The sequence below is a fragment of the Colletotrichum aenigma genome, assembly GCF_013390185.1.
Source record: "Colletotrichum aenigma strain Cg56 chromosome Unknown KSG_Cg56_contig06, whole genome shotgun sequence".
Lineage (NCBI taxonomy): Eukaryota > Fungi > Ascomycota > Sordariomycetes > Glomerellales > Glomerellaceae > Colletotrichum > Colletotrichum aenigma.
The window spans coordinates 1,521,425-1,547,467 of record NW_023500912.1 but is presented as its reverse complement, the minus strand read 5'-3'; the positions used below and the strand labels follow the sequence as shown (position 1 = coordinate 1,547,467).

General features: G+C 56.8%; 7 protein-coding genes across 7 annotated transcripts; 3 read left to right on the top strand and 4 right to left on the bottom strand.

Annotated features, from left to right (window-relative positions):
- Positions 1–1,251: 1,251 nt before the first annotated feature.
- Positions 1,252–3,966, bottom strand: utp4 (U3 small nucleolar RNA-associated protein 4; the record flags this gene model as incomplete). The annotated part of the gene is made up of 2 exons (XM_037324713.1): positions 1,252–2,882; positions 2,946–3,966. The coding sequence occupies 2 exons, from the start codon at positions 3,964–3,966 to the stop codon at positions 1,252–1,254; spliced, it is 2,652 nt and encodes an 883-aa protein (XP_037176695.1).
- A 1,404-nt stretch (positions 3,967–5,370) lies between these two features.
- NPT1 (Nicotinate phosphoribosyltransferase) lies at positions 5,371–6,883 on the top strand (the record flags this gene model as incomplete). The annotated part of the gene is made up of 3 exons (XM_037324712.1): positions 5,371–5,566; positions 5,637–6,696; positions 6,754–6,883. The coding sequence occupies 3 exons, from the start codon at positions 5,371–5,373 to the stop codon at positions 6,881–6,883; spliced, it is 1,386 nt and encodes a 461-aa protein (XP_037176148.1).
- A 974-nt stretch (positions 6,884–7,857) lies between these two features.
- oxt (Xylosyltransferase oxt) lies at positions 7,858–12,011 on the top strand (the record flags this gene model as incomplete). Its single annotated transcript, XM_037324711.1, has 2 exons — positions 7,858–9,484; positions 9,535–12,011. The coding sequence occupies 2 exons, from the start codon at positions 7,858–7,860 to the stop codon at positions 12,009–12,011; spliced, it is 4,104 nt and encodes a 1,367-aa protein (XP_037176697.1).
- A 186-nt stretch (positions 12,012–12,197) lies between these two features.
- CGCA056_v009463 (uncharacterized protein) lies at positions 12,198–13,151 on the bottom strand (the record flags this gene model as incomplete). The annotated part of the gene is made up of 1 exon (XM_037324710.1): positions 12,198–13,151. The coding sequence occupies one exon, from the start codon at positions 13,149–13,151 to the stop codon at positions 12,198–12,200; it is 954 nt and encodes a 317-aa protein (XP_037176692.1).
- Positions 13,152–14,876: 1,725 nt separating this feature from the next.
- On the bottom strand, positions 14,877–16,014 carry CGCA056_v009462 (uncharacterized protein; the record flags this gene model as incomplete). The annotated part of the gene is made up of 2 exons (XM_037324709.1): positions 14,877–15,573; positions 15,632–16,014. The coding sequence occupies 2 exons, from the start codon at positions 16,012–16,014 to the stop codon at positions 14,877–14,879; spliced, it is 1,080 nt and encodes a 359-aa protein (XP_037176690.1).
- Positions 16,015–17,007: 993 nt separating this feature from the next.
- Positions 17,008–23,752, top strand: Mutanase-4 (Mutanase; the record flags this gene model as incomplete). Its single annotated transcript, XM_037324708.1, has 8 exons — positions 17,008–17,079; positions 17,283–17,956; positions 18,020–19,490; positions 19,525–20,081; positions 20,157–22,584; positions 22,645–22,769; positions 22,825–22,879; positions 23,204–23,752. 8 exons carry the CDS (start codon positions 17,008–17,010, stop codon positions 23,750–23,752), a joined length of 5,931 nt encoding a protein of 1,976 aa, XP_037176694.1.
- Positions 23,753–24,942: 1,190 nt separating this feature from the next.
- On the bottom strand, positions 24,943–25,329 carry CGCA056_v009460 (uncharacterized protein; the record flags this gene model as incomplete). The annotated part of the gene is made up of 1 exon (XM_037324707.1): positions 24,943–25,329. One exon carries the CDS (start codon positions 25,327–25,329, stop codon positions 24,943–24,945), a length of 387 nt encoding a protein of 128 aa, XP_037176693.1.
- Between the last annotated feature and the right edge of the window lie 714 nt (positions 25,330–26,043).

The following is a 26,043-nucleotide window of genomic DNA, read 5'->3' as shown; positions in this document are numbered from 1 at the left end:
CCCGGGGGAGATGGGGACAAGCCCGGGTGATGGGGGTTTACGCAGGGCTTGGCCTCCTCCCCCTCTGTCCCATCTGTCGGTGGACGCCGGGACGGCGAGACAAGCTTTTGCTCTTGTTGCGTTCGCCGCGGGGCGGTCAGGCTTAGGCGAGCGTCACTGGTGTCTTACAGAAGGGCTTGTGCAGTAGGTTCGTGGCCAACGTTGGATTCCGAATCAGACATCTCTCCCACTTGGAGTTTTGTCGTCCGTCTGCGCCCATCTTCCGGACGGGAAACGGCACACATCTCACGAGAACTTCGCACTCGGTCTCAGCGGCCTGAAAACGAGGAGACAACAATCTTGTTGAGAATGTTTCAAAATAAGGGAATTTTTCTCTAATGCCATTACCCTGATATCTATGAGAACGACGAACAGACGCAGATGAGATCATACGGGGGGTTGGTCGGGCCACCCACACAACAAGCAGGCTGATGAAGCCAAGCACACAAATCCTTTTGGCCCTGCACCCCTTTAACCGCCAAGACCGCAAGACTACGCGGCCTCCTTTTAGGATTTTTCATGCCTCGTACTCTGTACCTCTGTTTTTCTTACATCTCCCACCCTTTTTCTTTTCTTGCATGTTTACTCCCAAAGTGAGGAAAAACTCCCTTGTCCATGATGACTAACCAATTTTGACGACATTTGTTGCCGTGTCTCTCGGTCTACAGAAGGATATTGGTAGACAACCGTATGATACAGCAACGAGACGAACTAGATACGTAAAGTAAACGAAGAAACATGAGTAATTGTAACGGTGACCCTTTATCTTTCCCTCCTGTTTTCTTATGCCTGATTTTCCTTTCCTTTCTTTTTCACCTTCGCCCATTGGCGGTGAGGAGAGAGACAGCCCAACCCGTTCAGGTGGGTGTGTGAGAGATAGACAAACACGCACCAAAGCAGGAGGAAAGGGTAGTGCCGAAGTTGACCGAGATTTTGTGTGGGCTTCGATCTGGCCATTCATCCTGCGCGACTGACCTGACCTGACCTGCCTTGCTGCGTCTACAGCCTTGGGGGCTCGTCCTCGTTCGGCAACCCGAACTAAGCCCCCCCTCTCTCCCTCCATCCTCTCCCTCCTCCTCGGAGGTCCTGTCTTCCCAGCTGTGCCTATGACGCTGCCCGGGAAATGAGCGCCCCGCTGAGATGCGTGCCCACGAGGGGGGGTTGGTTGATCGGCCAGAGGGGCAGGGCAGAGCGTGTCAGACACACACTCTCTCACCTCTCCCATTCGTCGGCGCCAAAGTACCTCTCGGGCAGGTCCACCTCCCACAGCGGCCGCTCGACGAGGACGGCCTCCAGCGCCGCGGCGCCGGTGCCGGAGAGCGGCGCTATGCCCAGGATCGGACGGTACTTGTACGTGTGCCACCAGCGGGTCTTGCCGGCGCCATCCTCGGCCTGAGTCTCCTCCTGCCGGCCGCGGAGCGTGGCGAGGCCGGACTCGGGCTCTTCTGAGTCGGAACCCGCAGCGGCGCCGTCGTCGGCGGAGTCTGCGTCGGAGTCCACGTCCATCGCGTCCGCAGGGGCGCGGGCCTCGATGTCGTCCTGCCACTCCTTGGTGCCCTTGGCCGCGACGAAGCGGTCGACCTGCGCGGGAACGATGGCGCCGATGGACATTTTGGAGCCGGCGCCGGAGTCGGGGCCCTTGCGCTTGCGCTTGGTGCCCGCGGCGTGCGCGTGGACGACGACGGCGGTGTCCGGGTCGGCGACGGCGGCGGGGGCGGAGAGGTCCTGGGAGAGGTCGAGCATGAAGAGGAAGTTGATGCCGTAGATCCAGACGCGCGGGCCCTGCCAGAGGGCGCCCTTGGCGAGGTCGCGCGTCTCGCGGATGGTCGCGGGCAGGCGGGAGACGGGGTTGCGGCGGGACCAGGCGTTGAGGGAGCCGGCGGCGGGGTTGAAGATGAGGATGTGCCAGGCGGTTGTGACGGCGGCGAGGGTGTACTCTGGGCTGTTGTTGGGGGTGGTTGCGAGGTCCGGGGAGAAGGAGAGGACGACGGGGGTGGCGGGGAGTTTGGGGAGGAGGGAGGCGGTTGGGTTGCGGATCCAGCGCTCCGTGGCGTCGGCGGGAGCATCGTCGGAGTCGGAGTCGAAGGCGGAATCTTCCTCCTCGTCGTCTTCAGCGCGGGGGGACGGGGTGCCGAAGACCCAGGTGTCGATGTAGCCGGCCAGGTCGGCGGCGGCGAGCATGCGGCTGTCCGGGGAGAAGGCGAGGTGCGCGACGGTCCTCTCGTAGCTGCCGAGGCCGCCGTGGGACTGGTGCTTGGGGACGTTGCGGCGGAGGCGGGCGACGGCGCGGGGCTTCTCGATGGCCACGGCGCCGGTGTCGGCGTCGCGGGTGATGCGCGCGACGAGGACCTTGGAGCCGTCCTGGACTGCGGCGAGCCAGGCGCCGTCCGGGGAGAGGATGACCTTGCTGGCGCCGTTGGAGGCGAAGGAGGGCGGGACGGGGATGGTCGAGACGGCAACGTCGGAGGGCTTGGTGGGGTTGCCGTCGTGGCGGAGGTGGAAGGCCTTGAGGGCGGTCGGGGTGGCGACGGCGCAGAGGGAGCCGTCGGGGGTGATGGCGGCGGAGGAGATGGAGGAGTCGCCGTTGACGAGGATGGTCTTGAGCAGCTTGCGGTTTGCGTCGAGGTCCTTGTCCTTGTCGGCGGGGGCGACGCCGTCGCCGAAGAGGCCGTCGAAGGAGTTTTGCAGCTTCCAGACCTCGACCTGGTTGTCCCACCAGTTGATGAGCAGGCGGGCGTCGGGCGCGCTGGCGAGGGGGGGCGTCTGGGGGAGGTGGGGGAGGGTTCTGTGGTTCTCGCGGCCGAGTTCCTTGAGCGGGAGGACGACGGGGGAGGCGTCGGGGCCTTTGGGGGTTTAGTTAGTGACTTTGTGAATGGAACGTGTGACGGTAATATGTAAAAGCTTACCTCCTGTGACGACGATGCTCACGCTCCTGCTCTCGAACGAGGCCATGGCCTTGACGTCGTGCTCGTGGTATTTCCTGCTCCAGACCTTGCCCCATCGGGCGCCGTTGCCGGATGTCTTCTTGTAGAGCACGGTGCGGCGGTCCATGCCGCCGCTCATGATGGCGGAGCCGTCGGCGCTGGTGGCCAGGCTGAGGGCGTCCTGGCGGTGGCCCTGGATGCGCTGCGCCTGGGTGTACGTCTTGCCGTCCCAGATGCAGACCTGGCCGGCCGAATCAGCCGACACGATGTCGCCCGAGGGCAGCGTCTTGACGCTCCAGACGATGATGTCGGCGCGCTCCCTGGCGCCGGCGTCCTTGCGGTCCTTCTCGGGGCCGATGGTCATCTTGCTGAGGCAGGAGCCGCGCTTGATGTCGTAGACGCGGAGCGTCGAGTCGGAGCAGCCGACGACGAAGGTGTGGCGCGACTGGAAGGCGATGCTGACCATCTGGACCTTCTTGGTGGGGGACTTGACGAGGATGCGCTGGAAGCGCAGCTCGCCGTCCTCGACGGAGTAGAGGGCGAGGACGCCGTCGATGGTGCCGGCGACGAGGCGGGTGACGGGGTCGGAGGGCGAGGCCGGGGGCTGGGCGGCGAGGCACCAGATGTCGCCGTGCTGGCCGGAGGCGTGGCGCAGGGGCCGGCCGGTCTCGAGGTTCCATTCCGTGACGGCGGAGGTGTAGCCGATGCTGAAGAGGCGCGCGCGGCCTGGGATGGCGGCGGCGCCGGGGGCGGAAGGGGTGTCGTCGGGGTCGGTCACCCAGACGAGGCCGTCGACGGAGCGGTCTGCGCCGGAGCGGAGGACGGTCTCCTGAAGCCAGGCGCCGTTGAGGGGGTTCCAGATCTCTATGTCGCCGTTGGCGCGGCCGACTGCGAGGCGGGAGAGGGCGGAGTGCTGCTTCGTGCGGGCGGAGGGGTGGGAGAAGGCGAGGGCGTTGATGGCGGAGGGAGGGTACGCGATGAAGCGGCAGCGGTGGAGGTCCATCGTGGTGTGTGGTTTGGCCTCCTGGCCGGGGCGACGAGGATTAGAGAGGGTATCAATTGAGCTCGATCGAGGGTATGGGTTGCCCGTAGAGAGTGAGGCAGCGGTTCGTCGTCGTCGTGGGTTGCGAGGCTGGCGATGTTGAGGTTTTGGTCTTTTCGCAGCTCTGCCTCGTCGCTGGTCTGGGGGGGGAAAAAAAAAAAAAAATTACGGCTGCCAAAATTTTGTCGGCGTTCGGAGCGATGAAAAATAATTAAGGTGTGGTCTGTGCACAAGGTGCCCCGCCACCCCGCCGGCGGGAGGCCATCTGAGAGGATGAGACCGTGAGAGGGCCAAGTAAGGCCAAGCAGGGACTTGGCTGATTCTCTCTGTACGTTGGTGATTGCGTGCATGGCTGCGGCTGTTCATCATTCAAACGGACGCTGTTTTAGTGGTGGGCTCCGTTGGGTGTTTCTGTTTGTTGGTTTAAGTCTTATCAGCAACGGGATTGAGCATGGTATCATACGGCGCATAGTGTTCTCTCTCATTGCAAACACAAGAGGTGACAGTGCCGCGCGTCACTGGGCTTCCACTAGTTGACGGTTGCCAATTGGACCCTTCTGCAGCGGTCAACGTCTTAGGTCATTATGTAAGTTGCCTAGGTTAGTTCTGAAAGCGAGCTGCGGGCTGACTGTGTCAACGACTGGAATGCATGTGGTGGAAAGCGCCGAACTTGTCATTGAATGCGGCCATCTCCGCGATTTGAATGATCAGTTGTCATAATGCAGAGGTACCTCTTTGCTTTATCTCTCTTCACAGACTTGCCTCACCGAAAATGTAGACTCTCAAGGTAAGTGGTAAAGAAAGGTTTACTGAAAGCATTCAAAACATCGAGCTTCAGAATTACATCAGCGTGTCTCCATGCCTTACAACTCTCAAAAAAAAGGCGATTCATGCCCCCCTCCGCCCCTCATTCCGCTGTCTGAATCTCAACTGCGACACCTAAAAGTCGCATTGAAACTTCACAACCCCTGCCAACCCGCCCGCCGCCTTATCAATCAGCAAGCTTAGCTAGGGATAACTGCCTTGGCTAGCTTCTCTCGCGGTTGCAGCTTTCCCAGCTCAGGCTTGCCGAGTCCCGCCGATTCGTCATCCTCCCGCCAAACCAAACACACTGAGCCGCCGGTGCAGCGTGTGCTACCCCTCCCCCTCCTCTTCACCCCTCCACCCTCCACCCCCTCCGAGCTTTGTCACGATCGCGCGCCGCTCGTCACACCCGGAGTCCGACCTCGCCTGCAGATTCTTCTCCGACTGCACAGCGCGCAAACTCCAACTTTTGCTCTCGTCGCATCCCCTCAGTGACGACGAATTGACCAACGATATTTCCGCACGCCAAGCCCGCGCCACGGCTGTGAACAACTAGCGATCATGGATTTCAACAGCTCCTCGCCCTTCCCCGAGGGCGTCATATCCTTCCTGGATACCGACCTGTACAAGCTGACGATGCAATGCGCCGTCTTCAAGTACTTCAGAGACGTTCCCGTTACCTACGCCTTCACAAACCGCACACCCGAGAAGAAGCTGTCGAGAGCCGCCTTCAACTGGCTGCAGGAGCAAATCCGAAGTGAGTAACCCCCTGCCCCTCCATCATGAAGCGCGATTGAACATTTGACTCACCACACGCGCAACACCAGAACTCGGCAACATCTCCCTCTCGGACGAAGAGTACCGCTTCCTCAAGACCCACTGTACCTACCTGACCGACGAGTACGTCAACTTCCTCAAGGAGTTCCGCCTGCACCCGAGCAAGCAGGCCATCGCGACCTTCCACCCCGTTGGCGAGGACACCGGCGCCGACTCCGACATTGGCGACCTGCACGTCGAGATCAAGGGCGCGTGGCTCGAGACGATCCTCTACGAGATCCCTCTGCTGGCCCTCACCTCCGAGGCCTACTTCCGCTTCATGGACACCGACTGGAGCTACGAGGGCCAGGAGGAGCAGGCCTTCGACAAGGGCATGCGCCTGCTCGAGGCCGGCTGCACCTTTTCCGAGTTCGGCACCCGCCGCCGCCGCGACTACCACACCCAGGCCCTCGTCTTCCGCGGCCTCGTCAAGGCGAGCAAGGAGGGCGAGAAGAAGGGCCTGCCGGGCAGGCTGACGGGCACGAGCAACGTCCACCTGGCGATGCGCTTCGGCATCCCGCCCGTCGGCACCGTCGCGCACGAGTGGTTCATGGGCATCGCCGCCATCCACGACGACTACCGCGCCGCGACGGAGCTGGCGCTGCGCTACTGGGTCGGCTGCTTCGGGGGCAAGCTGGGGATTGCCCTGACGGACACGTTCGGCACGCAGGAGTTCCTGCGCTCCTTCAGCCAGCCGGTGCACGCGCTGGACGGGGAGGACGACAGCCAGTTCAAGAAGGCGGACGGCACGCTGCAGACTTACGCGGAGCTGTTCCAGGGCGTCAGACAGGACTCGGGCGACCCGGCGGACTACGTCAAGATGCTGCGGCAGTACTACGACAGCCAGGGCATCACGGAGAAGAAGACGATGGTGTTTTCCGATTCGTTGGACATTGACAAGTGTCTGCAGTACAAGGCTATTTCCGAGGCGGCGGGCTTCACTCCGACGTTTGGCGTGGGCACGTTCCTTACTAATGACTTTAAGCACCTCAAGACGGGCACCAAGTCTGTGCCGTTGAATATTGTGATTAAGCTGAGCTCTGCGAACGGGAAGCCGGCTATCAAGATTAGGTGAGTATCCCCGGGAAGGAGGGTGGTTGATGCGGTTGGTGCTAATGAGTCCTGCAGTGACAACATCGGAAAGAACACCGGTGACAAGGACACGGTGCAAAAGGTCAAGAGCCAGATCGGCTACGTTGAGAAGGACTGGCAGGGCGGCGACGAGACGCAGAGATGGGGCAAGGAAGAGAAGGCCTAGACGTCACGGAAGGTGCTTTTTTCTTTTCGGGGGTAGAGCGCATCTGGCGACAGATCTGGGGAAGTCGACACAGAGACCAGAAGACGAGAGAGACCGCGCCTGAGAGATTTCATCAAGACTATGGGAGGCATCCAATGTTGGCATTGGCGAAGCATCGATTATAACGACAGTTTGGATAGACGGTGAGAATTCTACGAAATTTTGGACAAGGCATCGGTCGAGTAAGAATTATTACTCAATGAGTGTCGATAATCGTACTGCCTTAAACGATTCCAAGGCCGGTTCGAATCCTGTAAGTGACCTTCAGATTCATCATCTGCAGAGCCGGCTGAGGAGATACAGGAGAGCTGGTATTAGCAGGCGGTGGGGATGAGGCTTGCAGCAACACGCAGTCATGGCCTACATTCCGGTGACTCGAGTCAATAAACAGGGCAACATCAAAGCAGGCGGTACTGCTTCTTACGAAGGCAAAGAATGGGAAGTGTGCGGAGGAGTTGCTGCCCCAGAAGCTATCTAGATGGTATCAAGCAGGTGCAAATGCACGCTTGCCTACCCCCTCCTGCTTACAGCAATAGGTCCAGCCTCCGTCTCCTTCCCTTGGTCACAACACCTCCTTCCCTCACCCAACCATCCCAGGAAAGAGAGCAGCACCCCCCTTCCCATCATGTCCCGGGCAGCTCTCCTACCTCTATGACGCCTTCCTGCAATCATTCCTACCTGCCTTGATGGGAAGCTATCAGGTTCGGTCATGGCAGAGTATATCATCTGTCTGCCTCTCCATCCCCCCGACGTCTCCTCTTCTTCTCCCACCAACATCACCACACAACCTCCTCACATCCCACTCTCGCTACAATTTTGGCTCGTTTTCTTGGAACCCGGCTTTGGAACCTTCATTCCCACTGGCAGTCCTCATCAGAACAAATCTCGTCATCTCACTCATTCCATTCGTGCTTTGATAGCCCCCATCGCCCATCATGTGGCCCACCTGTCCTTCGGGACCAACGCCTCGACAGAGGCAGACGACAGTCATCATCAGTCTGATCGTCCTGGCTCTCCTCACAGCCTTTGCCGTTACCCAGGCAGTCCAGCCAATTCTGGAGGAAGACCACTCCAACCTCATCGCCAAAAGCAATCCAGATCTTGAACGCAGACAATTCTTCGGCATCGACTCCCTTCCAGGTAGCATCTTTCGTCCACCTGCTCCAGCTCCCAATCAAGACCAGCCAGCCCTCACCACTCCTCTTCCTGCAGCTCCTGCAGCTGGCAATAATCAACCACAAGGCCCTCTCGGTGCTATTGGTGGCGTCATCGACGGCGCTTTAAGCCATATCACAAGCCATGCTGGTGGGTTCATCGCAACCCTGACTTCTAGACGAGCAGGAGGCGCTGCCGCTCCCGCAGCTTCAACAGTCAACATTGGCGATGTTGTTGGCACCTTCATCGACGGAACACCAGTCCAGAGTCTGGTGAATGCAGCTGCCAGCGTTGGCGGCAGTGTAGCTTCAGTTGTGCCGTCAATTCTGTCGGGCGTTACAGGACCACCTAATCCTCCCGTATCCTCAGCTGGTGGTCAACTGCCAGTCCCCATTCCTGGCGTGACCGAGGCTCCTGGTAACGGCAATCTTCCCACCATCATGGCCACACTTACACAACCTGTTGGCGCCGCGACATCTCTTCTGAACAACCCACCTACCTCATTGCCATCGGCTGTCGCTGCTGTGACAGATTCTGGGAATATCATGACTTCCATGGTCCCTATCGGCAGCTCCGACCCCCTTAGTAACCCCGTCATCCCGGATTTGAGCAGCAACTTGGGTGCGGCCACAGTCATCTTACCTGAGTCTTCGACACTTCCCACGAATCTCGGTGGGCTCAACGCGCCACAGCTTCCTGACGACTCCACCGCATTATCAAGTGTTCTAGCTTCCGTCTCTGAAGCTGTCAGTGAGGCCACAACTGCGATTCCTATCATGGGAGACGCTCCAAGCCCGGTCACTACTCTGGGAGATGCAACAGACTCTGAGCTGTGCACTGTCGTCAACATCGCCAAGGGTATTCCAACATTTCTTGCCGTCCCTTGCTCTGATGTTCCTTCGAGGTCGTCCGGAGTTCCTGCGTCAGACGCGATGCCGGCAAGTGGAAGTGCCATTGGTTCAGTCACATCAGTCCCGTCTGCTTCATCTGCCTCTCAGTCGGCGAATGGCAACGCAGGCAGTGCTCCTCCATCATCTCCAGCTGCCGGAGCTACCTCCCAAGGTCCCTCAATGACACCAAGCGCTACTGGCGGGCAACAATCGTCCGCTGCTGCGTCTGCTGCTCTGTCTGCTGCTCCGTCTACTGCTCTGTCTGCTGCTCCGTCTGCTGCTGCTCCGTCTGCTGCTTCGTCTTCTGGTGGTCAGTCATCACCCATCTCTCTGTCAGCTGGCAATGGCCAGTCATCGCCGGCTTCTCCGTCCTCTGCCGGAGGTGGAAATCCTGCACCCACGGCATCAGCATCTCGCCCTGAGACTTCAAGCCCGAGCAACGGCCAACCTCAGAACACCGATCGAGGAGGTCAACCACCCGCACCATCGGGTAGTCCTGCGACACCGCCTGCACCTGGTAAGTTGCCATCGCGCTGAGACGAAAGACAAGCTAACATGTTTTCCTAGCCAATTCTGCTTCTGCAAACCCTGACCAGTCGGATGGAACTGCTCCCGCTCCCGTCACTTCGTCTCCTTCAGCACCTGCAGCGAGCCCTTCAATCACCGTCACCGCCGAGACTTCACCGGCCGCTTCACAAGCCCCTTCGCAAGCTCCTGCTGCGACGCCAGGTGGAGGCAACGACTCCGGAGCGTCTCCAACAGGTCAATCTGGCGGCATCTTTTCTGTTGAAGAACCAGAAGCCCCCTCACCATCGGGGAACGTCCCGCCATCGACCCCAGTCATCCCCATTTCCGACTGTCCGGCAGTGGTTCAATGTCCAGCATGCCCAGCGTCTCCCTCCAAGCCATCCTCTGGTTCTAGTCCCTGCCCAGGAAGGGGATACTCATGCTCGGAATGCCTCGACGGCTGGTTCTGCCCCCCTCAGGAGACGCCAATGGTGCCTGCTCCGTGCGGGATGGGCTGGCCTTGCTACCACTGCAAAGGTGGCTGGTACTGTGCCCCTTCGGATGCAGTCGTGGGATCAGGAGGCGCCAACGGCCCGGCCAATGTGGTCATCACCACCGTGACTGCTTTCGTCCTTCCTGGACCTACCGCAGCTCCCGGAGATGGCGGCAACGGTTCTGGCAACAGCTCTAACAATGGTAACGGCAATGGCAACGGTTCTGGAGACGGTGCTGGTGACGGCTCCAATGGCGATGGGGCTTCATCAACTCCCTGCTCTACAGCAAAAGATTCCCTGCCGACAAATGCTTCTGGAAAAGGAGATGGCAACAGTAGCCCAGCAAGCAACCCCAATGATGGCTCTGCCAACGGCAATGGAAGTCCCAACAATGGCGAATCAGGCAACGGGAAGCCTACCGGCAACGGTTCCAGTACTGGCAATGGTGCTGCATCAACATCTGGCTCTACGGCAAACGCAGGTCAGCCAACGGGCAGTGGATCTGCCAATGGCGCAGGTCCGGGCAACCCACCAGCCAGCAACCCTAACAATGGCTCTGGCAATGGCTCGGGTAGCAACAATGGAGGCTCTGGCAACGGAGATCCCGCTGCTACGCCTGCGAATGCCGGTCCTGCCAACGCCGCAACGACGCCGTGCATAACCTCCAATGGTGGACAACCTACCGGTGGTGCTGGAGCTGGGGCACCTCCGCGTAGCGCATCTCCCACTGATCCCAACAACGGTTCCGGCGCAGGTAATGGCTCAGGAAATGGCTCTGGCAACGGCGCGCCTGACACGTCTGGTACTGCTACACCGGCCAACTCCCCTGATGGAAATGGAGCGTCTCCCGCACAATCTCCTCCCAATCCCAACGTCAGCTCTGGAGGCAACACTGGCAACGGTAACCCCAGCAATGGAGCGGGCGCAGGTGCTGCTTCAGGAGCGCCGAGTGGCAACGGAGCACCAGCCAACACGAGTCCGCCTTCACCGGCGTCAACTGGCAACGGAGGTGAGGGTGCGGGTGCTGGAGATCCCAAGGCAGGTTCGGGCAACGCCGCTTCCAACAATGCTGCACCCAAAGCTGCCTCGGACTGCTCTGGTTGGAAGCTTCTTGGCTGTTTCAAGGATTCAAACATCCGAACACTCGACGGCGACCCATCAGACTACTTTGCTGGTAGCATGTCCAACGAGAAGTGCATTGAGCACTGCGCTTCCATGGGCTTCAAGCTTGCTGGTACAGAGTATGGAACGGAGTGCTGGTGTGGAAACATGTTCCAAATCGCAGAGCGTCTTCCGAGAGAGCAGTGCAACAAGCCTTGCGACGGTCTGTCTACAGACATTTGCGGAGGTGACTGGGCCGCCACCGTGTACAGTGCCGATGGTCAAGCTCTAAGCATGCCATCTGATGACGATGCTGGCGACGGCTCCGGCGGCAATGGTTCTGGAGGCAATGGTGGCGCTGGCGACCCGAATTCCGGGAACCCTTCATCTCCACCTCAAGGCAACCCGCCCGCGGGGACTCCTGCAAATACACCGGCACCCACGAGCACCCCCGCGCCTGCGAACAATCCCGCGCCTGTAGCCCCATCTCCTCCCCAGAGCCAACCAGCACCAGCTCCCGCAGGTAACCCACCAGCTGCAGTGACACCTCCACCAACGCCCACTCCCCCCGGATTATCACAGGCAGAGTTGGAGGCTCTGCTTCAGAGCATCATCAACTCCTTGCCAAAAGGAAGCCCCGATGGTGGATACGGCAGCGGTCTGGGAGCAAGGGACTCTGGGGCTGGTGGCAACAACGCGCCCGCAGGTACTGACAACGGCAACGGTGATGGCGGTCTTCCCGATCTTGGACCGCTTATGGGGCCGGGCCCCGTCACTCCTCCTGAGGGGCTCACTGGATATGGCTCTGCGAAGAAGAGCGCGGCCAACCGGTACATGAAGCGCAGCAGGATCATAGGACGCCGTGCGGTCGCGGATCATGATGCTGACTGTAATGACGAGGTCGATGGACACAACGGAGGCTGCGCTGGTACGAAAGCCTAGGGTCGAAGGGTCTTATATTATCACGACGTTACTGACATTGTATGAATTATGGACGTTGGAGGAGTGGGTTTTGGCAAAAGAGCAGTACAGACTTTACGGGTTCAGGACGAAACATGTCACACCGCTTGAACTCAGATAACGTAATTGATTGTTGCTTCAGTATCACCCATAGCTGTCCCGTGGCTATCAGCTGCATGCTTCTTTGATATCTTGACCCTGTTGGTGATGATCTACCTCTGCCTTATTTGGCAAAGTCTGTCGAGTCACTCTTGCTTTTTCTAGATGTTGGTCGAGTAAACCATCTTGGACGTAGTGGTAGTAAAACACAGCAACTTCATTCGTCACGTTCCTGAGGCCTGAACCAATATTTTCGAATGCGAACTCACCACCGCAGACAACACGTTTTTGAGCGGTATGACCCGGGTTGTCGACTTCAGCAAAAAGCTCCTTTTGTGGCAACCATTTAATGAGGAGATAGCTGCCATAGCGGCTCTCAGTTCTTCTCGCCGGCATGGCGAAACGTTCCCGAGTTAGCGCCGGCTCCCAAGACGCGATCTCAACGTCGTCATCTTCGTCCACGTCGAACCTGTTGATCGCCAGGATCATTCGCGGGTAATAGCTGTCCATAAAGCGCTCAGGCAGGAACCACGAGACCAACTCGGCCTTGTCGGCCATGGCCATACGACTCTCAACCTCCCGCTCGTAGTGGGCGACGCACGCCCCTGCGCGTTCCTGGTTTGATGCGGTCTCTGGCAGAGGGAAGGCGACGACTTCGATCCGGTCTGGCGCGTCGCGGGACTTGTCGAAGCGGCGGCACATGGTGGTGCGGTCGAATAAGGCGCGCGCGAGGCGGGCGGTGCGGGGTGGCCGGGCGGTGGGTGTTGTGTCATAGACGACGCAGCCGAAGGCGGGACGGAGGGGGCGGAGGGCGGGCTCTGTCTCGGGGGTTGGTTCTGGGACTGCGTAGGCGGCGAAGGTTGGATGGGCGGAGTGGCTGGGCGCGGGCTGGACGATTGTTTTCTGGGGTGGTAGGGTGTAGGCGCTTGGGCGCGGGCTGTCGTCTTCCTCGTCGTCTGATGACAGTGCGGGCGGTTTCCAGCCGTCGTTGCGGCGGATGTTGCGGTTACAGATTAGGCACATGGTTGAAGTTAAGATGTAAGTGTGAGAAGTTGAGGGGTTGTTTGTGCTCGTCGGTGTTGTTGTTTTGTGGTGAAAGTGTTTTTTTCCCCTTCGATGGTTGGTGGTGTCAATTTATAGGCAGAGGAAACGTGTTCACGGAGTGATGGGTCTCTCTGCGCGTTGCTCTGCACGGGGACCAACGGCCTGATCCACTTCTACGCATGTTGCTGCCTAGAAGTGGAAAAATATCTGAATAGGCTTGAAGTCTGTTGGGAGGACTTGAGCAGTTCCGCAAGGTTAACACTTGCAGATGGCAGGCATCAAGAGGAGTCCGAAATTGAAAGAGGATTCGCGGATCTCACCATGCCCACCCCGGATCGCATGATCTTGCGAGGGCAGCCAGTGATTTGACCGCACCTGGGTGGTAGATTGACTTATCAAGACGTCGGCCCTCGTCATGAAGTCAGAGTCACCAGTAAACGAAAGAAAATAGTGCCGTTCGACGTCGTGATGCTTCCAGTTCTCAGTCAACCTATAGCAGTATGATTTTCAGGTTAACCACTAGGATAAAAGATGACTGCCATCAGAAGTAGTGATCAGCCCTGAACGAATGAATAGTGCGGGAACTTCTGGCGTGAGAAATCGTGTGACTTATTTCTCATATTTGTAGGGTGTCAATCAGATGTACGTATTTTGAAATAGACCAGAGTGAGATCCGTATATTTTATCCCTTGAGCTTTGGTGGCAGTGCCTCTGTGAGCATGGGTGGAGCAGAGTTGACAACTATCATACAGCATCTGGCATAGTGTTCGCGTACCGGCTGCAGGCGATTCGGCCTGTGGAAGCAGGTGGGCTTTCAGACAGTAATCCATCCTGTAGCGGCGAGGCTGAGGATGATGAATATGAGGAGATAGGTATAATTGAGGTGAACGAAGTCATACTATGTCGAGATCTGGATTTGCGGCCGTGCATTTACAGTGCGGGGAAGCCTGAGACTGAAGAGGGTGGAGGCTCTTATGTTGTGTTTAAAGCCATTGCTTGAAGACGATGAAGACGCCCATATCCTGATGCATTTTCACAATAAGGGGCACAGATCGCTATTTACTGCTTACTCAGGCCGTCTTGTCTCTTTTCCCGAGACCGTCGTCACGGGCCATTGATTATGTAGCTGTTGATTCATCATCCCACCGCCGGCCCATCCATGCCCCTTCCAGCTTTAGGGGGTCACTGGGGAGGTCTCTTTCTGTTTCTATCGGTGTCTTACTCGGTCAAGGGTAAGAGTTAGATGTGCATTGCCTTTTTAAGCCTTTTGTAGGGAAAGATTCAATGTATTGAGTAGTAATGTAGATCTGGCAGATTGGAGAATTACCGAAGACTACGCAACCAATAGCGAGATTGATGGTGTCTCTTGAGTGTCAACAGACGAAAGGTACTCGGCCAGTTTAAACCAAGAAAACTGGAACCTCATCCCAGCAGAACGAGACAATTCCCGAAAGCAAACCAACCCGAATCTCAAACCCTCGTCTAACACCAATGACAACTTATAGCTCGTCGCCATTCACACCAATCCAATTGTCAGCGATGACTACAGTCGTGCGGCCATTATCCATCGGAATTGGTCTCATGGACAAAGTAAATACCGAGCTTGAGAGAAGAAGGTGTTAGCCAGAATGTACGCAAGTATCGAGTCGGCGTCTCTGCCGTTGAAACATCAAGAATAAATGGGTTCACATGAGCGAAGGAAGCTTACTCAAACAAAGTCGACGTTGAGGCAGGCCCAGTGGCAGAATCGGTGACGGCAGGGTCAGAGCCAGACGTGGTTCCGGGGTTGGAGATACACACAACATCACCAACATAGCGACCCACGTTTTGGCACGAGCTCCCGAGCTCTGCGTTCCAGGACACAATCTGGGCCCACGTAGCTTTCGCAGTATTGGCGATGTTGGTGCAGGTGTCGCCGGTTTTGATGATATAAGGGTCGCAAGTGAGGGCCGTGGGAATACACAAGGAGGTTCCAGCGACGGTGGGGAAATTGCCGCACCTGGTGATCAGGTTGTTTGCCATCAGCAGCTGAGCAGTGTTGATGCGCTGCTCCTTTGAGACAGACTGGCACGTGTCTCCTTCCTTGATGGTGTATATCTTGCCGGCACACGCGGCCGCTGCCGTCGAAGTTGGAACTGGTGCAGTGCCCCGGGAAATCCAGGCAGGGGTTGCGAGGGGTGGAGGCGTCACGGCTACGGTCGTTTTGCAAGACGAGGCGATCTGGCTGAGCCCGCTGGCCAGGTCGACATTAGACGCCAAAGGCATCTCGAGCTGTGTCTTGATGACGGACAGTGCGCACTCGTTACACATCATGCTTGGGTCGCTTGAGGCGGTTCTCAGTTGATTCTCCGGGTTGACGCCGGCCAGTTTGCCTAAGGCCAGGTTGCAATTTTGTCCGGCGCTGGTATGCCAGGTGCGGTCAGCCTCATTGTTACTTTTCGTTGTTTAGTTGAACGTACGCATTGGATGCACAAAGCACGTTGAAGCGCTCCCAGACCAGCTCGGCCGTATAGCCGGCGTGGTAACTGTATCCGTCAGGACCGTCATATCGACTGGTACTGCAGCCGGCCTTCACCTGCTCGATATAAATGTCCAGAGAGGCTCTGCAGTCTGACGTGCAGAGTGAGTCAATGGTCGTCTCGTCGTTAAATTTGTTGATCTCTGTCGCCCACGTCAAAGACAGGTCGCAGTTGAGCGCCTGGTTGAGGACTCTGACGCAAGTATCGGTATAACCTTTTGTGCCTTGAGGGACGTTTGGGAGGCGAACATCTGCAACGACTTGGTAGTTGGAACAAATAGAAGCCCAGACGGCCAAAGACGCAAACTTGGTAACGAGGTTCATGTTTCTAGTTCACTGGCTTGGAGGTAGATTCGATGCTGGTTCAACGGCGTGATGAAGAAGAATGAAGGTGCGGCATTGAGGATGTAGGCGGAACGAGCTTGAGCTGAAGCATCCTCTTCTTAGGCAGCAGCACCAACACGAGATGGACTCATGCGTCTCCCAGGTCTCCCTTCGCTTGTAGTCACAGGCTGCGTCTCAAACCAGGGTGTTTTGCTGCAGACATGGGGGCGACTGGGCCCGTTCAAGAGCTTGTTGGCGCTAAACTTCTGACTGTGGGACTATCCACAACACCCAACGAGGTTATTGAATCGCGCCAAGATGACACCGCCGTCGGCAATGCTAGTTCCTGGGCAAAATGCTCCAATGCATAGGTTGGCGCTGCAACGCCGCAACGCCCAAAAAGCTTAGCCTAACGTTCTCGGTTCTCGGAGAGTTTCCAACTGAATTGCTATCACTCTTCTTTCTCATGTTTTTTTTATCATAGCCTCTTTCCCTTCCTTCATGTCTGCTGCAAACAGTGAATTTTGCGACACACAAACCAGCCGGAACGGCTCGGACGCTAAGCTCACAAAGACCCTTGCAATAAAGTACATGGAGCGCCGGATGTTGGTACCGGCGACCGGAAGCTGCGACTGGCAAGGGTCATTTTACGAATGGACACCTCTTGATCATTTGATTCCCCATATTATAAAATAACCTGTTCGCATCTAAGACCGAGCTCGCGCTTAAGGCGGATAAGGGTGGCCTCTGCCCTGAGTCTAGATGTTGACTCGAACAACAGCCATCTAACCAGATGTGGCAGTTGCCGTTACTGATTAGACAACAGCGGCCTGTGTTTCCGTCTTTCGTAGTCGGAACTCACATTTGGTTGGTACTATGTGGGTTCTTAGACGTTCTGAAAGTTCAGGTGGATGCAATGTAACCTCGTTCCAACAGACAAGCCCACGATGAGATGCCCACTTCCGAAGAAGGCAATTTGAGACTCAACCAGCAATGTCGACCGCAGCGGCGGCCATAGGTGACATGAACAAAATTCCAATACACAGGCCATACCTCGATTGCGTCGTGAAGTCCTTGACCATGCATCTCTGTTCAACTCACGCTCTCTACCTCCGGCATCGTGCCTGAAATTCCACTCACTTACTTCCTCCGTGGCGACGCTCGCCGTACGGAGAAGCCGCTCTTTTGAATCTTTCCTTTATCTTTCACATTCGTTTTACCGCGTCTGCTGCAGCAAGAGGCACTAATCTTGAGCTATCATCATGTAGTTTCTTGCAACGCTCCTGCTGGCAGTACTTCTTGCTGCCAGAAGCGTCGAGAGCAAGTCAGTCTTTGCCCATTTTGTGGTTGGCAATACGGAAACGTTTGACGTTGCTAAATGGGAAGACAACATTGCCCTTGCACAACAAGCACACATCGACGCTTTCGCTCTCAACATTGCACATGGCTGGAAGTTCAACGACCAGCAAATCGCCAACGCTTTCAGTGCCGCCAGCTCTAAAGGCTTCAAGCTTTTCTTCTCCTTTGACTATGCCGGTGGTGACGTGCCTTGGTCAATGGCTGAAGTCAAGGCCCTCATCCAAAAATACGGCTCCTCCTCGGCTCACTTTCAGTACAACGGGAAGGCGTTTGTCTCAACATTTGAGGGTCCCGATAACGCTGACGACTGGAAGAGCATCAAGGCCGATACAGGCTGCTTTTTTATCCCGGACTGGTCTTCACTGGGCGCAACGCCTGCCGTCAAGGCTGGAGATGGTGTGGCAGATGGTCTTTTCAACTGGGCCGCATGGCCCTACGGTGAGCGCAACATGACGACTTATATCGACGCGTCCTACCATCAGCTGCTTGGGGGCAAGCCATACATGATGCCCGTATCCCCTTGGTTCTTCACCAATTTGCCAGGCTACAGCAAGAACTGGCTGTGGAAGAGCGGTGACCTGTGGTACGAGCGCTAGAAACAGGTGGTCTCTATGGACTTCGAGCCCGAGTTCTTAGAGATCATCAGCTGGAACGACTACGGCGAGTCACACTACATCGGCCCCCTCGATGACACCCAGTACGAGGCCTTCGACGTGGGCGATGCCCCGTACAACTACGTCAAGAATATGCCCCACGATGGCTGGCGAGAGCACTTGCCCTATCTCATTGACTTATACAAGACCGGCACTGCTTCCTTCACAAAGGAGAGCATTATCACCTGGTTCCGAACCTCGCTGAGCGACACCTGTGCCGACGGAGGTACCACTGGTAACACAGCCTCCCAGCTCCAGCTTGAGTACCATGCGCGTGACCTGACGCCAGACCGCATCTACTTCTCCGCCCTCCTAGCCAGTCCGGCTGAGCTCAAAGTCTCATTTGGAGGTAGAGACTACTCTATCACCGATTGGGACTACACTCCTGACGGGGGCGTGGGCGTCTATCACTCCAGTATCCCCGTGCTTGGAGCTGGCGGTGCATGGCATGTGCAAGTTGTCAGGAGCGGCAATACCATCATCGACTACGCGGTGCCGCAAGGCATCTCGGGAGACTGTCCTAATGGCGTCACCAATTGGAATCCATGGGTCGGATCAGCCTCGAGCTCAGGATCAGTTTCTGGAAAACCTCCGCGTGACCTGTCTGAACAAGTCTGTATTGCAGGCTGGGGCGAGGGCAACTTCAACGACCTTTGCAAGTTCACTTGCAAGCACGGCTACTGCCCTTCGAGCGCCTGTATCTGTACCAACATGGGAAAGGCTATTGAGAAGCCCAAGTCGACAGGAGTCTTGGGGTACCCCGGAAATGGCGACACGAATTACGGTGGTCTCTGTAGCTTTGCCTGCAATCTGGGATACTGCCCGTCGACAGCGTGTTCCACGGAAAAGCAACGCGACTACGTGCCAGCCACATCGCCCTTCAACCCAAACACGTGCGTAACTGGTGGCGGACACGGCAGCTTTTCTCGCATCTGCAACTGGGCATGCCACTATGGCTTCTGTCCCATCTTTTCCTGCTTCTGCACCATGGAGGGTCCCCTCAACTTACCACCCCCTGTGGTCAAGGTCAGCGGCGTCAAGTCCAACCTGGGCAACGACAACGGCCTCTGCGCTTTCACCTGCTCGCACGGCTACTGTCCGTCTCCAGAATGCAGCTCAGATAGCTCCGATGGGTCTGATGGGAGCAACGGCAGCGGCAGTGCGATGGACATCATTGTGGGATACTTCCAGGCAGACAGCATCTCGCGACGGGGCTGCGCCCAGCGATCAGCCAGCTTCGTGCCGACAGACTCGGTCAGTCACGTCAACGCTGCGTTTGCCTGGATCGAGTCCGCCACATTCGCCTTGATTCCAGACGCCAACACCGGTGCAGACCAGCTCAAACAGCTCGCAGCTCTCAAGGGTCAAGCCACCGGCCTGCACGTCTGGCTGACCCTCGGAGGCTACGACTTCTCAACTGGATCTAGAAGGGCATCCGACACGCAGGGAATCTTCAGAGACATGGTCAGCACTCGTGAAAACCGCCAGAAGTTCTTAGTTAACCTGGCGTCTTTCGCAATACGGCTTCGATGGCGTCGACGCCGACTGGCAGTGGCCCCAGGCCGGCGATGATGCAACAAACTACGCAATTCTGTTAGATGAGATGCGGGAATACTTTGATACACAGTCCACAGGCTCCACGGCATGGGGAATATCGTGCACCCTGCCAGTTGACTCTTCCATCCTTGGACGCTTCGATCTAGCGTCCATAGCCGCGTCGACAAGCTGGATCAACCTCGTTGCCTACGATCTGGAGAGTACAGACAAGAGCACTACTCGGGCCATGTCCGACAAGAGTGTCATTGATGCGGCACTCAACTTCCTCACGAATGCCGGGGTGCCGCACACTCAGATCAACCTCGGCATTGGCTTCTTTGGCCGGACTTACACCCTTTCCGGCAAGTCTTGCACCGGGCCTGGTTGTGCTGCTTCTGGCTTTGGAGTTGCGGGAAAGTGCACTGGACAGCCTGGTTTCCTGTCTTATGATGAGATCTCAAGTGAACTTGCCATTGACGATGGTATGGTGGACGACAAGACTGGCATCAACTATCTCAGGTACGTCGGCTGGCATCACGACCTCTTCATTCATCAACTGTGGTTGTCATATGTGTATACTGACGATTGATATAGTTATGGCGATAGTCAGTGGATCTCCTTTGAAGATCGCGACTCCATCATTGAGAAGGTCAAGTACGCTAAGAGCAAAGGCCTTCTTGGTGTCGCTGTCTGGGCTATCGATCTGGACAATGATGATCACTCCCTCCTCAACGCCACTCTCTACCCGGGCGGCCTCGGAAGCCTCTCATTGACAACCGGCACCAACCACGACGACTCATCCAACTACACCAACGTAGAGATCAGTGCCTGCGCCTGGTCTGACTGTACAACGTCAACCATCCCGCATTGCCCTGCTGGCAAGCAGCTTCTAAACATTGACCGCTGCAGCGTGGAGCCAGGGTCGGGAGCAAAACGTTACAAGGGCCTTTGCTGTCCTCTGGGCCAAACACCCGACTTCGAAACCTGCGGGTGGAATCGGCTCGACGGCGGCGATTGCGGGGGAGGATGTGAGACCAACCAGGTCTCCATCGCTTCGGACAAGTGGTTCATCAATAAGAAGGGCGTGGAAAACTACTGTTTCTATGGCACGGCCACCTTCTGCTGCGATGCGGTAGAAACGGGCGAGAACATTTGTGCCTGGGAGGACACCTGTTTCAACGTCGGCTCCAACGGTCTTCCTACGTCGAGCAATGTTTGTTCAAAGGGCCGCAAATTCGTCACGTATGCCAAAGACGCCCCGGGTCACGGATCTTGCCAAGGAGACGCCAAGGTCAACTCGTGGAAGGCCTACTGCTGCGACCAGGACGTTAATACATCTTCCTTTGGATGGTCTGGCGTTGGAGGCTTTGACGACGACGGGTCAAAGTGCAACTCGGCGAAAACCTGCCCTTTAGGCAAGACCGCCATCGCCACATCGAGTCTCGGCGGCGGCGCAGACTGCACCTACAGCGAGCTGTCCGGTTCCATTTTCATCAAGCCTGCGCTCCCCCATAGGGTCCAGCGCACGCTTTGCGCCGACCTCAACGCACTGAGGCGGCAGATCAAGACGCTCCCCGTCCCGGTGGAGAATATCTTCCCCCACCCCGGCCCGTCGACCGACAAGCAAACATGGGACGTCAAGCTGGACCCGACCATGGGCGGAGCGGATCCCACCCCGGAGGAGAGCACCAACGCGGACAAGAACTCATTTGGCTGGTACATCATGTCGGGCCCTGAAGACGAGCTTACGTCTTTGAACAAGCGAGACGGGTCTCACTGGGAGCTTTTCGACTGCGAGGCAGAGGCTCTGCATGAGAAGCGACAGACTGTCCGGGCAGTGTGCACCGATAACTCTGACAAAAGCAACTGCGGCCTCATCCACAAGGGCCGGGGAGTGGCCGAGACGGTGGTGGAGATGCCGGACGGTTGCGGTCCCGGGAGATACGCCATGGCTGTCTCTCTGACACGGTCTGACAACCAAACGCTGCCTCATCGCCTGGTCAAGAGAAACCCAGAACTGATCAACACCCACGTTTACGACTTTGTCTTTGACTACGACTTTTCTCCTCTGCGGAAACGCGCCCAGGGATTCAACGTGCTGTTACGCATCGACTACAGCGATGACCCGGGATATTGGAGCGAGATCGTCGCCGCGGCGCCGACCAAGCTGAAGCGATCCAGGCGTGAGATAGAGGAAGAGGTTCACCGCCATCACGATGGCTCGTACAAGAAGTACATGTACCACCTGTGGTCGATCGACAAGCGGTCTACGCCGCAAGACGAGCTGCATGACCTCCATGCTCGCTGGTTCTCAAAGTCGGGGGCGATCAAGGACTGGATGGACCGGCTCCGTAACGTCGACAAGGAGTACGAGCTTGTGCGACACCGAGTCAACGAGTTGATCCGCTGGGATCTCTACGACGAGTCAATATCTTGCAACATCAAAGGCGTCGACACGGTGGGCTACTTCAAGGCGTGGGCCGACTTGAACGTCAACATCGAGACGTCGGCTCTCGTGACCCTGATCGGAAACATGGGCGACCTCAGCACTTTCGAAGAGTCTCACGTTCTGTTCCGCAACAGCGGCTCCGTCAAGGCTTCGTTCAACCTCGAGGCGCTGGTGACCATGCATTTCCTCACGGGCCAGGTCGAGCTTTTCGGCCTGCAGAACTTCGGCGCCACCTTCAGCGTTCCTGGCATCGTGACGATTGGCCCCAACTTCCGAGTCCTCGGCCAGCTCCAAGGCACCGCCACGATGCACGGCCAGGCCCGCGTCGACCTCACCCTCGCCGAGTGGGACTTCACCCAACAGTTCCCTGACGCGAACGGAGCGGCAGAAGACGTCCTCACGACAGATGCCAGCCCCAACTCAGCCAGAGTGGTGTCAGCGGACCCTATTCAGACGTTGCAGGCATCCAAGTTCTACTACGATGTCTCTGCCAGCGGCGAGCTTGGTCTGATGGTGACGCCCAAAGTTACGCTTGGCATCGTCTTTAATGATAACTCTATTGCGGACGCCTCCGTGAGTAGCCGGATCTACTGCTGACAGAATACTCTAGGCTTTTGCTAATCGTGCTGTTAGATCGACTTTGGCGTCAACGGTGCTGTTACCTTGTACGGCTCAGCTGGCTCGAATTCGAACAAAGCTTGGGAGTATTGTTATGGTGTCAACGCCCAAGCTGAGGGGTTTGCAGAAGTGTCAGCCCCGTAAGTAGTTTCATGGTCACCAGGCTGCCAATTCTTACTAAACCTTGATTTTCAGCTCCCTGTTTCGAGTTAACCTCAACCGACATTACAGCATTTGGACCACTGGAACGGTACGTTGCTTCATTTCTTTCCAGGATATCGCTTCCCAGGAGCTTTTATCTCTGTGGGCTCACCAACTTCATCCAAGTCATTCCTGTTGTCAGCCCTGTCATTGTGCTTGATGTCCATCATCTTTGGCTGTTATCTTCGGTCGTCGTCTCTGGCGCTTGCCCTCAGTTCTTATTCTCGTCTTCGTCCCCGTCATCATCGATCTCAGTCCTGCCAGGTTGTCGTGTCTACTGGTGGTGTCTGGTCGCCATCTAGATTGTTGCTTTCAAGCCCTTGCTATGGCGTTCTGTACAGCTCTTCGAGAACAAAACTAATACTTTCGATAGTTTCCTGTCGTTGAGAAGACATGCGCTGCCGCGTCTTCGCTCACAGAAACACAGCCAAGCAAGAGGTCTACCAAGCTGATGAAGAGAGACAACTTGATTGGATCCCTGATTTGCCCCGCAGAGTCTACGACAGACGCTCCCAATATCGGCACCTGCCCAGCATGTGGCATGAGCGGTGGAGAATCTCGAGTCAGGAAGAGGTATGGTTACATCTTCCAGGAGAGGGCCGATGCATGCCCGCTTCCGAGTGCCAATACCTGCTCGTGGGGCACCGTCTCTGCGCGCTCGACACCGGACGATGAGGCCAGCCCGTTCCTGGTCGGGCGGCAGGCTCAGACGAAACCTAAGAAGGGTAACGTCGTTTTCGGGCCCAACTACACGCCCATCGAAGTGGATTTTGGGTCGTATTTGTTCTGCAAGTACGCCCAACTGAGCAACTTCATCCTCAGGAACCTCGTCGCAATTACTCCCGATGAGGTTTGCAACCCTACCATTACGTTGCAGGACGACGCCATGGTGACGGCCCTATACTCGCAAATCGGCTTTTAAACGGAACACGTGGACGAGGCGCACACGTTGGTCGACTTTTATCAGTGGCTCGGGCGGGGCGCCGGCACGACGGTAGGCACCTACTCGATGGCCGAGCCGGCATGGGTGGCCGAGGTGATACTCGGGGAGCTCATGGCGGGCTACGGCACTGGCCAAATTTGGCAAGGCTTCGACGTCAGGGCACTTGGGCTCATTGGGAACCCTGTGCTTTCTACGGTGCACGGCATTATAGCGCAAGGATTCGGCCGGTCAGACGTCAGGGCAAATAGGTTCCCCAAAGACCGCAGCGAGAGCCTTCTCACGTTGACGCAATGGGAGGTGAACCAATATAAGGGGACATGGATGGGTGGCAACTCCCCCAGATCCAACCTTGGCGCGGCCTCTGAGGTGATCGACCGGCTAAAGATCCGCAACGCCGTAGCCACCTTCACGTACCTCAACTTCGTGCCACCTGGCGCACTGACAGGCCAGAAGTACACAAAGGTCGAGGCTATCTGGAATACATGGATGCGCGTCTCCAACTGGATTGACCTCGTGTTCTATCATTTCGACTTGCAGTTTACTGCCGCGGGAGGTTGGGCTGCGTGGCCCGGCCACCCCGTCAACAGTGCTGGCGGGAACCCTTCAATACGCGCCTTACATGCGCGCTTCGTTGAAGACAGACTGACAGCCATTGAAGCAAACGCGGCCACCTTCCTCTCGAGCTCCGAGAGGGGCTACCTTGCTGCGTGGTCTTCCATTAACTCTCAAGGCCAGCGCGTTTGGCGGGATGTTGATACCGGTGAAGCATGGTATAACACAGCCGTTAATCCGCGCTGGAACGGCTGGGCTACAGCTGCGAAGGCTAGATTTCCGAGGGTCGCGTCAACCCCCGGATGGTCCATCTACGGCGCTACAGGCCATTCAGGGATGATGGTGGATGGACAGGGGAATTTTGTGACTAATATTCCGGCTCCGGATCGCATATAAGTTCTCTGTTACTACTGTTTGATCTGTCACAAGACAAGTTCCCACGCGGATAGGAGTCTATATAATATCTATTGTCCTCATCGTTCTCATCATCAATGTCGTTACCCTTGCTCGCATCGTCATTACTAACTCTCAATATTACTGAGTGAATGAGTACATAAGAAATCGAGGAGTGGAAACGTTTGACGATGCAAACTGATCATATATTGAAAGCACCATAATCAACCCCGCCTGGCCATCTCTAGCTGTAGGTCGAGTACGCCATCGGGTATAAAGTGGTTGTAGAAGACTTCAACCGCATCCACTAACTCCATACAGATATTCCCAAAAATCTCAAACCCATAGCAGGGGGTGACGATCTCTTTATCCATATCCGGCTTATAATCTCGACCCGTGTGTGAACGCCACAGCTCCTTACGGGGCTGCCAGTCGATGCAAAGAAAACTACCAGAACGGCTCGCCCCGGGATTCATACAAGCTTCACACTCGATAGCGTATTCTTCGTTGCTTATCGATTCCTCCCAGGACGCTACCTCGACTTCGTCGTCATTATCGTTTTCTTCCAAGCGGTTGATAGCAAGGATCCTCCGCGCGTAGGTGCTATCCATAATACGCCCCGGCAGAAACCAGGAGACCGCCTCGGGCTCGTGAGGTATTAACAAACGGCTCCGGATCTCCTCCTCGTGGTGGCGGATACAAGCCTCAGCGCGCTCAGCATCTGTGGACGACTGGGGCAGAGGTAGCGTGACGACCTCCACCCGGTCCGGTCTGTGGTTAGGCTTGCGACGATACCAGTAAGTGCGGTCAAATACGGCGCGTGCAAGCTGGGCACTACGGGTAGGGCGAGCGCTGTGCGTCGTGTCGTAGACCACGATACCGAACGGGGGACGCAGAGGTCGGACTGTAGCTTCAAAGTCTTCTGAGTTCAAGTCTTCTGGGGTGTTTTCGAAGACTTAGTACGCGGCGAAGGTTGGAGCGCCGTCATGGCTGGGCGCAGGCTGGACGACGGTCTTCCATGGAGTTGGCGGATGGAAATATCCCGCTTCCACTGCCGTTTCCACCAGGTCTTCGTCGCATATTTGCTGCTGGACCTCCTCCTGTCCGTTCGGAGGAATGAAAGACCAAGGGGGGTGGGGACAAACTCTACACATCGTAATGCTGGTTCTTGATGGGTGAAGGGGGTTTAGATCAAGATTTCATTTTATCTTTTCTGTTGTTGTTTTTGGGAAGTTTTCACAGAAAGGAAATGGTGGGTGTGGTGACCAACACATGCATGGGTACTTACCTAAGGTAGGTACGGAAGACTCAATTGGCCGCGCCGC